Raw genomic sequence first — 12,061 nt, 5'->3', positions numbered from 1 at the left:
TACTTCGAGTTTGGCTTAGGGTCACTTGCATGTAATTATGCATAATTAATTGTTATTATAATAATAGTAAGGACATGTAACGTGTAACAAGGACACCCAAAACAAGTGTTACCCAAAACTAAAGCATTCTTCAATTATATTGGATCAAATAAATTCCCATTTTGAAGATGGACGGGGGTGAAATGTACTCTTATGAGTAATTATTGAAAAAAACATATTAAGAAATATTTCAAGTGTTTCTTCATTGTTTCTTTCTCATATTTGCTTGATAAGAAACTAAACGTTTTCTTTATTTTTCTGTTTTTCCAGTGTGCTCGATGTCACTTTCCATCCGGACAGTTTTTTGTAAAAATCCCTGTTCCTCAGAATATCATCCCCCAGAAAGTGACTTTGTTTCGGAGGGAAAACTCAGTAAGTATTAGCAATGAATTCTGTGATGTTTTGTGGTGTTCGTATTGCTGCATTAAAACGGTGGTAATTTGTTATTAGCCAGCAATCTGCAATCTGGTATGGTATTTTTTTTAAGGAAAACTACTTATTATTTCTCTTCGTTCTGTCTTTTAAGACATAAAAATAGCACCGGGATGATATCAGCTGATGGCTAAATCAATTACTTTTATTTTTTTATCTACTTGAGGAAAAATTTTAGTTTTCACCCTGAATGTGGCATTTTCAGATGCCATTAATGACTAACCTTTAGCCCAACAGCAAGGTCACTGCATGCTTATATCAAGACGTCCACAGGTGGGAAATGTGAGGACTGGATCAATGCACAATCCTTGCCCGGCTGCTGAATCTACGATTACTTGAGCTGGGTTTTTTTTTGACAAGCAATTTCTCACTACACAACATCTGAAATTGTGGAAAGGTCATAGATCATCATCAGAAAAATTTTGACAAAAAATTAGGACATAGATGAACGTTTTTTTCCAGGCAAAAATGTAATTGGAGCACTACAAATGAAATAGTTTCAATTCATCACCATGAATGGGTACAAAGACAAAGTTCATTTAGTAAATGGCCTATTAGTAAGTGACCTCTGCACATGTGTGGTTCATGCAAATTTAGAGGTAATTTCATTCTTCAAGAGGGTGATGCATTCTTTTCTTTTGGCTTTTTCATTGTATTCCATCACTTAAACGTATCTTCTTAGGCTTCGGCACATTGCAACTGAAATATGCAGTCAAGCACGCAGGGTTATCCTGAGGTTAAGAATGACTTGACAGTAGAGGGAACATTGGGCTATTATTTTACTGAGTGCCGAATAAAAGCAATTCGCCATAATTCCATGCACTACTACCAAACTATCTTTTTTGGTTCCTTCATTCTGCTACTGTAACTGCATTTCACTAAAATAATGTTCTTTATAACCATTTTTGAGAGTCTAAGTGGTTTTATTATTAAGAAAGTGGCCCAAAAATATAACAGTAGAAATAAAACCAATGTTGTCTATGACACAAATGGCTATATGACACTGTGACTGTTGTTGGCGGCACCCATGATCATGCTTTACGGTGTGGTTATCGGATCTAAACAAGAACATATGCTGTGCTGTCAGAAGCGTTCAGGGGTCTTTTGAAATGGTCAAATGGTGTTTTGATTGGGTGAATAATCTTGACCAGATCAACAGCGAGGTTTTAGCCATTTATTTGTTTTGTTTTGGTCCCACTCTGTGCACCTGTCCAGTCCCTCCCCGGTGGCTGCAAGTGTCCAGCCGAATGTGAGCGATCGGAATTGACAGCAGGGAAATGGAAATTCAATTTCACACGTCACCTGCTGCTCGCTAGAATGTAATCCACTAGAATGAAGGGAAGAGGAAGAGAATATCTTAATCACCAAACGTGAGATGCTTAATGATTCATTTGATCTTGCAGTAGAGTGTTTTTTGATAATGCTGTAGTCTTAGAATTAAAGCCTGAAGCTACACGAATATGTAAATATTTTGGCTTGGAAACTGCTTGACCCTGGAGTCATGAAGGGTAATTGAGTTTCAGAGAGGCTGCTTTGCAGAAAACTCATTCACATGGTAGAATTGCCTTGAAGGCATGCAACGAATAGAAAAGCAGTGCATGTTGAGGAATTGTTTTCAACAGTGAGAGACTGAAAATCAATAAAGCCCATACCGTCCTGTATCATTAAACTGTAGAATACATTCATTTTCCTCTTAAAATTCAGTCATAACTACACAAAAACTAGATTTTGGACTTGTTCCATGTGTAAAACATTATTGCATGAAATTTAATTAAATGCTATTAATTAATCATGTTTTATAATAAAAATCTGCCTTATATTTTCTCCACAGATATACCCTGCACTATCTTCACAGAACTTGACCATCAAATCAAGTAAAGTCACCTTTTTTTTATGGTGCTTTATACAACAACATACTGTTTCAAAGCTGCTTCACAGTATTAAACAAGAAAGTAACGGAATCAATGATATTCACAAATCCGTATTCTGCTGTAAGGAAGCATCAGTGTCAGTTCAGTGTTGATTCATTTCATTCGATGTTGCCAAATTGATCAATTATGAACAAATTCAATTCCGCCATAAAGCAGAAAGACAATATTGTCATTATTCAGCTCAGTTCTGATGGTGTCAGTGCTTTCAAATATTACTAGATATTAAATATCTTTTCAACCCCAACTAAGCAAACCAAAGGCAACAGTGGCGAGGAACCATCAGGTGACAGAAATGGAGAAAAAAGCCTCGAAACGGTGGATTTGCTTGATCAAAGACGGTGAGTTTCCTAAAAACAATACTTAATATACATGCATCCGAATCTTGATTGGGTTGAGAAAGAAAGGACCCAAACATCCAAAATTTCAATCACATGAAGGGCCGTGTCAAGAGCTCAGCTGCTGTATTTATTGAGCAAAATGATTTATTCATTCATTTTTAGGATGATCTCTGATGAGCCCATGACAAGCGAGGGCGACGTGCGACGCAGCAGGACCAGGTGAGCGTTAAAAAGGCCGCCATGCACACGTGATCTTCAGAAATGAAATGTCAATTCCAATTTCATTCAGAAATTGGATGTACATGCTCCATATCAGGGTTCACACAAATTAAATTGGATTTAAAGAGTGATCTCTTGAAGAGTGGAGCAATGCAATCATGTCTGTTTCAGTGAGTGAACAAACAGATACAATTACTGGCATTCTTCTCACATACATACACAATAAATAAAAAAATGAACAGTGATAGGCTGTTCCCTGGGGTTTGTTAAAGTGTTCTTCAGCTTAGTTGCAGAAACATATAGTGTGTTTTATTTATTTATTTTGCCGTGTTCTTCTAACTGTGCTAAACATAGTTGTTAAAAAGCTAAAGTATTTGAATGGCGTCTTCATAATTGCCTGCTAAACAGAGATTTGCCATGAAATCATTAACTCTGTAATATTCATAATGTTAGCATCAAGTTGTCATTTGATTCCTAATGAAACGTTAAGTGCAGTGTACAAGCAGCTCTCAACACTTGCTAGGAGGAGAAGCAGGGAACTTTTATGATAAACTAAATGTAAATTAGACTTGGGTAATATGTTGTTCAGTCAGCCATGGTTTTGTTGACTTATTCATTTCAGTAATCATTTCTAGAAATGCGGAAAGAAGAGCAAAACGGAACCGAAATTACTTTTTGATGGAGGCTTCAAAAGTATGATTATCATTAATTAAATTTTAAATTCTTTTAATTTTGCACAAAACCAATATATTGCACTGTTTATTGTCACTATATATAGTGAATCTGAATAATTTTTTTGAATGTTCTCTCTCTCTTTGACTGTGCCTGAGATGATACAGTTGAGTTTAAAAGTCTGAAACCACATTGAAAATCTGGGATTCAAAAATCTGGTTTTAGGATTTTGAAAAGCTTAAAGCAAAGAAATTGTGTGATGTAAAATAAAGAAGAAATACACTACCATGCAAAGTTGTGGGTAGTATGAATTGAATACTTTTATTCAGCAAGGACTTATTAAATTGATGAAAAAAAGTGACAGTTTATCATTTACAAATGATTTCATTTTCAAAAAAATGCTTGAAAAAATGTATCACAGTTTCCACAAAAATATTAAGCAGCACTACTGTTTCTAAAATTGATAATAATAAGAAATGTTATTATCAATCAGCATATTAGAATGATTTCTGAAGGATCATGTGACACTGAAGACTGGAGTAATGATGCTGAAAATTCAGCTTTGCATCACAAGAATAAATTACATTTTAAAATATATTTGAATAGAAAACAATTATTTTAAATTATATTAATATTTCGGATTGCAGATCTTTTTTTATGCTCAAACAGCAACATTACAGACTAACTAAAGCTGAAAAGTGAAAAAGCATAATAGGACCCCTTTAAGTAAGAGACTTCTTTCAAGAAATCTTACCAACCCAAACTTTTCAATTGCACTGTAGTATTTGAAGGTCAAAAGTAAATTAGTGACATTAATCAGGTCGCTCTTTGAAGCACGAGATGCTCTTTGGAACATTCTGAAATAGAATTTCTAATGAAAACATAATTGTATTAAATTTCAAATTAAAATGCAAAACAGATGCATTTTCGTTAGTGTTCTTAGACTTTTGGACCCCGTATGATGTAGCACTTCCACTGAGCTTTCATTATGGAGCTCTCGGCTGTGTGCCAGATCCCTCCTAAACAGGTCCTGCTTTCTTTCAGTTCTCTGATCGTGGTTGAAATTAGAGGTCTTCAGATCTGCTGCTGGCGAGACAGATAAAAGATGGCTGATTTAATGTGCCAACAAGATTTCACAACACATCCCTTGGCTTGCTGGTGAAAATGATGAGCCAAAAGTTTCAGGTATGCCACAAAACTGATTCTGGGGGGGAAATGGATTTAAATATGTTACAATATTTTAGAGTGCTACACTCTCACTGGTAGCTGAAAGCATTATTGAATTAGCTTCAGTGTTGGGGGTAACGCATTACAAGTAACGCGAGTTACGTAATCAGATTCCTTTTTTCAAGTAACTACTAAAGTAACACATTACTTTTTAATTCACAAGAAAATATCCGAGTTACTTTTTCAAATAAGTAACGCCAGTTACTTTGTTTCCCCATTTATTGACTGGCAAGTCTCCTGTCCCCATATTGGGAGAAATCGGAAGTACAGAGGCGTTGTGTGCGCTGTGTGAACATGATGTTACTGTAGTTCTAGACTAAATGTGAATGTGCATTAATTCATCCCACTCACAAAAAAACTGATTTAGTATTCATCAAAATGAATTAAAACAGTGAAATGCAAACTCAGAATATGACTCAAACCTACAATCATTAAATATGTTAAATAACACAAATGTATCTAATCCCATTTTATTAACCAATGTCTTTGCTGCTGACCTTTGATGATCCAGTTCAACCATACTAATAAGCAAAAATGACTTTAGATAAACTTACAATTGTGCTTCATAGTTTTTTTTATTGCTGAATAGTGTTGAACCTTCTTCTCCTGTCTTCTACTGTACAGAGACGTGAATTTACTTTTGCTTCAGCCTGACGTTTATTCATTACACTTTTTGGTGTGAAAGGGCTTTTACATTTGCTATAAATAGAACTTCTTATATTAAAAGCAATCAAGCCCTGCTCATATTTAAAAAGTAACGCAAAAGTAACGTAACGCATTACTTTCCATAAAAAGTAACTAAGTAATGTAATTGTAATTGCAATGTTGTAATGCATTACTTTTAAAAGTAACTTTCCCCAACACTGATTCGCCTAAATAGATAAAACACAAAAATGCTCAGTTTCTACAAGGCTCATGGTTTGGGAAAGTTGGCGGTCTGTCTTAAGCGATCCATCTTCTCAGTTTGACCTGCAGAGGTGTGAGCATGCATGTGTGTTGACGGAATAAAAATCCCCCTTCGAGTATCTCTAGTGTGTTCACAGACCCAATTGAAAGAGCCAAATACTCATTATCCCGCACTCATCATGCAGTGAATCTGACTCTGGCTTAAGTTCACCTCTAAATCCCTGATTATTATGTCTCAAGTGAGAGGATTTTATGGAGACTTCCTTCTTTGAAGAAGCGTAGAACTAGCCCACATCCATTTGGATGAGGAGTCTTATCCTCTGCTTATCCACAAGGACATCTCAGGCTTACAAGTTTTTAATTTATTATGATCCGTCAGAGCAAAAGTTTGTCTACAGCACAGCAAGAACACAAGCCTTCCATCTTTCACTGTGCATGTCTGCTTCAATCTCCATCTTAATTATGAGAAGAATCATTGAAGATTATCATGCATCACTAGTACTATTCCTCATACTTGAACAACTATGACTCATTTTGCTAAAGTGACAACAGAGAAAACATTCAGAAGTAACACATTTAAAACTTAATGGTAACGTTAACAAAACATTCTCGGAACATATTTTGTTAGCTGGGGAAACATCACACTTTAGATCATTTCAATCTAGTTATTTATATGTAAATATTCCCAGCATTAGGATGTCAGGTTTATATTATAGAGAGCATATGCTCTGATGTCTGCTTGTCGTTCGTTAGTAATATTCATTCAGAAGTCTTCTCATCATATGAATTATTCCTTAGCATATGGATTTTTTGTTGTTGTAATGAGATGAAGCATTATGTTGCTCATTATATTTACATTTTACACCCATTTAACAGATGTTTTTATTCAGAGTAATTTACACATGAGAAATGCCACATATTTTTAAATGAAGGATATCGATTCTTTATTTTTTTCCTTTCTGTTGTCTGAAATTAAAAGCCATCAGTCCTCAAGTCTCAGAGATGAAGCGTAGATGTTTTCTACACAGCCTCACATCAGTTTACTACAAAAATAATAGGTTTTTGTCATGATATCATGACACATGATCATGTGAGTCTGTGATATTATGATCTGAAATGCTGAAAAGCACAACCTTGTTAAAGACAAACTGGGATTGCAATCAGGTGAGTTTGTGGTGCCATCTTGTGGATAATTTACACTCTCAGCTGAGCTGGTTATTTAAAAATGTACTTAAACATTATGCAAACAGCAATTCTAATAGACACCAAAATCTATTAATTGTGAAATAATATGTTGTGGCCCCAAAAGGTCTTTAGGTACTTTTAAATATATAAGCCACGGAATATATTTTTTTTTTCATTTATTTATTTATTTTTATTTAATTAATTACTCGTGTATTTATTAATTAATTTATTGTTTTTACTAATTTATTAATTTTGTTTGTTTAGATCAAAGATCTCACTTGCACAACCATCCTTTTCTAGCAAAACATTTGACAAAAATAAGTTTTAGAGTAGATATAATGTTCAAAATGAAAGAGAAAATGTATTGAGATTGTTAGTGTAGTTCTTTGCAGATGCCACTTGGTTTGAACTCCAGCATACATTGATTTTGATGAAACTCAAGCTGGAGGTTCAGATGTTTTTGTGTCCAAATACGTTGTGGAGTCTCTGTATACTAGATTATAACCTGTTCTGTGCATGTGCAATATAGTGCAACATAGTTTTCTTGTAATATGCATTTAACATGTAGGCCTATGGATAAAGTACTGCATCACTGTGAATCTGGATTCATGTTGAACTGTCAGACAATAGCGTGGTCAATTACAAAACAGCCAGCAAGGTGTACAGAGTGAGCATGCTGTGTGCATGTCATTTAACGAACTTCATGTCATGTTTCCCGCCACCTTACTGTGCTTATGACCCGAAGCGTTTGACTGTTCAGCCAATCACAAGACAGACAGACAATCATTGTGATCGGCTTTTTCTATGTTTCTGATACTGTACAGAGAAACAAGTCCTGATCTCATCTGTCACAAACAGATGCTCATCACACCGGTCATCTCAACACCACTTCTGTTACAAGGTAAGAGCTGGTGGTTTTTCACTGGTAGGTTTTTGCAAAAGTAGTATGAGATTTCTTTAGAAAATTGGTTAATATTAAACAGTTACTGTTTACTGTAGATCCAAGATCTCCTCTATAAAATAAAAAATAAAAAAATAGCGATTGATCGAACGTTTTGATTTATAAAAATAAAATGACATTTAAATATATTATTTAAAGTGTCTTTACAAAAAGTATATGTATATGTGTGTATATATATATATATATATATATATATATATATATATATATATATATATATATATATAGATATATATAGAAAGTGTGTATTTTCTGAACCTCTAGTCTAGTGCCACCCAGTGGAATTGCAAAAAAAAATGTTTTATTGTTTTCAAACAGGTTTCCAGAACATTTCTGCCATTCATCCACCAACAAATACTTTATTTATAGTATTATGCTTATTATTGTCTCTGTATATCAAACTAGGATAGGATTTCAACATGGTAAAAAAATTACACACTTTAGCTGTAAGACGAAATGGGTCTTTTGATGCTCTAAAAAACATTCAGAACTGTAAAGGCCCGTTCACACCAAGGACGATAACTATAGAGATAACGATAAAGACATAGTTCTAAAAATCGTTCTCAATATTAAAGAATAGCAGAGTCCACACCACAACTATAACGATAAAGGCACAGAGAAACGATATCGTTGGAATCACTTTCAAAACGATTTTTCTCCAGCTGATGAACGATAAAAAATTGACAGCCAATCAGAATCCATCCTGCTGTAACGAGCTCGAGAATCTAAAGCGGCAGACGAGCGTGCACTTAGAATAAACGGACGAAATCGTTCGCTAGTGTGGACGCTGATTATCGGTTTGTCCTGGAGTTGTTCTCCATTTGGTGTGAAGGACACTGATCATTACACACTGTTAATTGCTGTATTACATGCTGTCTTACATTACTTGGGTGGCCAACAGTATGATTGTGTAATTAGCTTGGCATTATATTACTGTCAGAATTGTATTCGTTTCACGCAACAGTGAAGTTTAAATAGATTATTATCGGTAATGAAAAAATAAAACTAAATAAATATTACTTGTAAAACTTGTAAACATGTAAAACAAAATTAGAAATGTTGCCTTGGCATGTAACTGAAATAAGTTTAAGCATTAAAATTACTAACCGGAAATAACTCAAACTGAAATAAAAATTTATGTGATTAACCACTAGTATTTAAAAGAAAAAAATGGTGAAAACCAATTGTTAAAAATTAAACTCAGATTAAAATGAAATTTGAAAACACTGGTTTATATGAAACACAAGCATAAAAAATTATTCTGTGTAAATTGTTCATTCAATTCATTCCCGGTGACTTCCCCGGTTTTGGCAGTTTCCAAAGAATCATTGAAAAAAAAAACATTTTTGGGGGGTAATTGTCAAGATTTGAGCAAAGTTTTGTTAAAGCTGAAGTGTGTAACTCAAGAACAAATCATTTTTGTTAACTGAATCAAGTGATTCATTGAAAAATGATGAATTATTCATGAATCAAATATAGTTGCTCCTCTCATGAATGCAGGAAGGAGATTTCCATTGAATATGAGATCAGTTTCAGGCTGTTCCTCATACAAATATCAAATAGCTCCAAAAGACTTGGAGTAAAGCAACCAATGCTGTAAATTTAGAGCGAGACTATCTGTTTACATTTTTACAAAGTCTTCAGTTTAATTTGAGTCATTTATGGACTTTTTCACTGTTATTGGAAAAAGATTGAGGAATGAGGGCTGGATTTGAACCTGTGAGATGTGTGTTGCGAGCAGTGCTATTTTGGTATTGTATTATTACAGTATTACTATTTTGAATTAAGTTGAATTTGCTTTTATTTTCATATTTTAGTGGTTCAGTTTAAATCTAAGTTATTGGCCAAAGCAACATTTCTAATTTTTGTTTAGGCAAAAATTTTTATTTTTTTTCTCGAATATTCATATTTTATTTTACTTCAGCTTTATTTCAGTTAACAAATGTGATTTTTTGTTTTGTTTTAGTGGTTGTGAGCACTGTGCTGCGGCTTCTGCTTCTGAATGTATGAATCGATCGATTATGTGACAGTGTGTGAAATAAAAGAGCCGTGTGTGTGTGTGTGTGTGTGTGTGTGTGTGTGTGCATAGTGAAAATCCTCCCATGATTATGCTGATGCATTGGGTTTTCCTTTCCCGCCAGCGACAGAGACATTGATCTAATGAAGCTGCAGGTCCACGTGCCACATTGCGCGGGGTTCTTTCAGGTCCTCTTATGGTCACTGACGCTGAGACACTGAGACGTATCCTGTGACCATGCTGGAGGCATTAAAACCACCGCCAGCTATAACTACCAAAAACAAATAACTGATGAGCACTAATTAGATGTGTATAAGTGATATAATCTGCAAAGTGCTTTTCTAACTTCAGTTAGGCTAAAATAAATATATGCAAAGCCTCCTAAATGTTAATAAATATAACCATGCTTCCCCAGCTGAATAATCACAGTGCATTAATAAATTTCTTCTGTATTACAAGTTTTCTGAAATGTTATGTTTAAATATGCAAATTTTGCATTATCTAATTAAATATGCATGATTTTGCCTACATTTCTAGAACAGAAATCTGAACCTTGGATAAAGCTGGGTTCAAGTTTCTTGATTGATTTTGTTGACATTTTTTGCATAGGGAATTTTGGATTCTGTTTTTAGAAAAAAATATCTTATATAGGCTAAATTAGATTAATTTAGGGATGCCACATACTCAATATGATATTGAATCATTCGGTTTGGCATCCACGTTTCAATATGCACTTGTGAATTGCGTCGGGGTGGGGGTTCAGTTTTGCGTTAAAATAAATTCTGTGTTTTATTTCTCCGCCTTTGCAGTTTGTTTGTGCCCGTGAGTTCATGTTATGAGATGAGGAAACTCCACACTTATAACGTGCATTTGAAACATCTTCCCTTGTAATGACTTGTAATGAAAAGCGTTTCTAATCTTGCCGATTAGCAGTGGATTATAAATATTCTTAATTATTATGAAAACACCCGAGATGGCTCGAAGAACACGGATAACCCATATATTGTCACAGTCCAGTGTTTACTGTCTTCATGTTTCGTCATTCAAAATGTTTTCTTTTTATTCTTTTCTTTTATTCTTTTATTTTGAATCTTTTTATTCAGTTACAGCGATAGCTGGATGCCTTTGTCCATATTAGGGATTTCCTGGAATGGCATAAGTTCTATTATTTCTGTGATGCATATGTGGATTTTCTCCACGTCTTTCTCCAGTGTACAGAAGTGTGCAGGAGTTTTTTTGTTGTTAATTTGCTGTAAAAATCGCTTTTTAAATCTTTAGTAAACTGCTTCATATTTAACTAATCATATGCCAAACGCTTGAATCGGAAGCGACGAGACCCATTTAACAGAATACAGAAGTCTGTTGCGCTTAATCTCTATTGTAGCATCCCTAGATGAATTATATATGAAGAAACCCCTCTGTAAACCCTTCAGAATATAGATAGAAATAAAACTGTAAAGTTTGTTGTATGTGCTGCTGAAGTGGAGATTTCAGTCTCAGTGCAGGAGAAAAAACTCATTTTGAGAAAACGACCTTTAAAGATATGAATTGTAATTTAAATCTACGGACACAAATAGATAAAGTGTCAAAAATAAAAATAAACACTTAAATGTATCTTTTAGATGTTTTCTTTCCACTAGTCTGAAAGATGAAACGTTAAGGATGCAAAATATGCCAAAATCTCAAAACTGATGCAGTGTTTTTGCCTGTAGCGTCTTAATAATAGTCTTTTATTCTGCCTTTTTCCTGTCAGGATGGACCATGACTGGCATGGCAGCAGGAGAAGTGGTCACCGCAGCAGACACGATGAGGATGAGGATGGTGAGAGGATCTTGGCTGATGTACCTGACCTACAAATCACTTTTTGATAAAGAAACTGGAGAGTATAAAATGTCACACCAGCATGGACTCTGTTTGTGTTTTGCTCTGTGTCCCGGTCCTTGTTAGTTGTCATGGTTACTCATTGATTATGTCCAGGTTTGTCTCGTTATCGTCACTACTTGTTCTGTTCTCCTTGTGTGTTCATTGTCGGGTCTCGTCTCTGTGTAGATGTTTATGGATTGCCTGTACGTCTGCTGGATTTACCCTCTTTGGATTATTAAAGACTGTTTATTGATCGCCTTCGTGCTTGTTT

General features: G+C 34.6%; 1 protein-coding gene across 8 annotated transcripts in view; it reads left to right on the top strand.

Moving 5' to 3' along the window:
• Window positions 1-7,774: 7,774 nt before the first annotated feature.
• The window catches only part of slc4a5b (solute carrier family 4 member 5b), a 37,933-nt gene continuing 33,646 nt past the window's right edge, over window positions 7,775-12,061 (top strand). For all 8 annotated transcript variants that reach the window (XM_016277230.1, XM_016277231.1, XM_016277232.1 and 5 more), the window contains exons 1-2: window positions 7,775-7,850; window positions 11,681-11,748. In XM_016277230.1, the coding sequence (XP_016132716.1) occupies window positions 11,682-11,748 (67 nt within the window). In that variant the 5' untranslated portion in view covers window positions 7,775-7,850; window position 11,681. The remainder of the gene's footprint in view (window positions 7,851-11,680; window positions 11,749-12,061) is intronic.

The sequence above is a fragment of the Sinocyclocheilus grahami genome, unplaced genomic scaffold (genome assembly GCF_001515645.1).
Source record: "Sinocyclocheilus grahami isolate Dianchi unplaced genomic scaffold, SAMN03320097.WGS_v1.1 scaffold110.1, whole genome shotgun sequence".
Taxonomy (NCBI): domain Eukaryota; kingdom Metazoa; phylum Chordata; class Actinopteri; order Cypriniformes; family Cyprinidae; genus Sinocyclocheilus; species Sinocyclocheilus grahami.
Note: the sequence above shows the minus strand (reverse complement) of the source record. Positions and strands in the feature narration are given on the sequence as shown.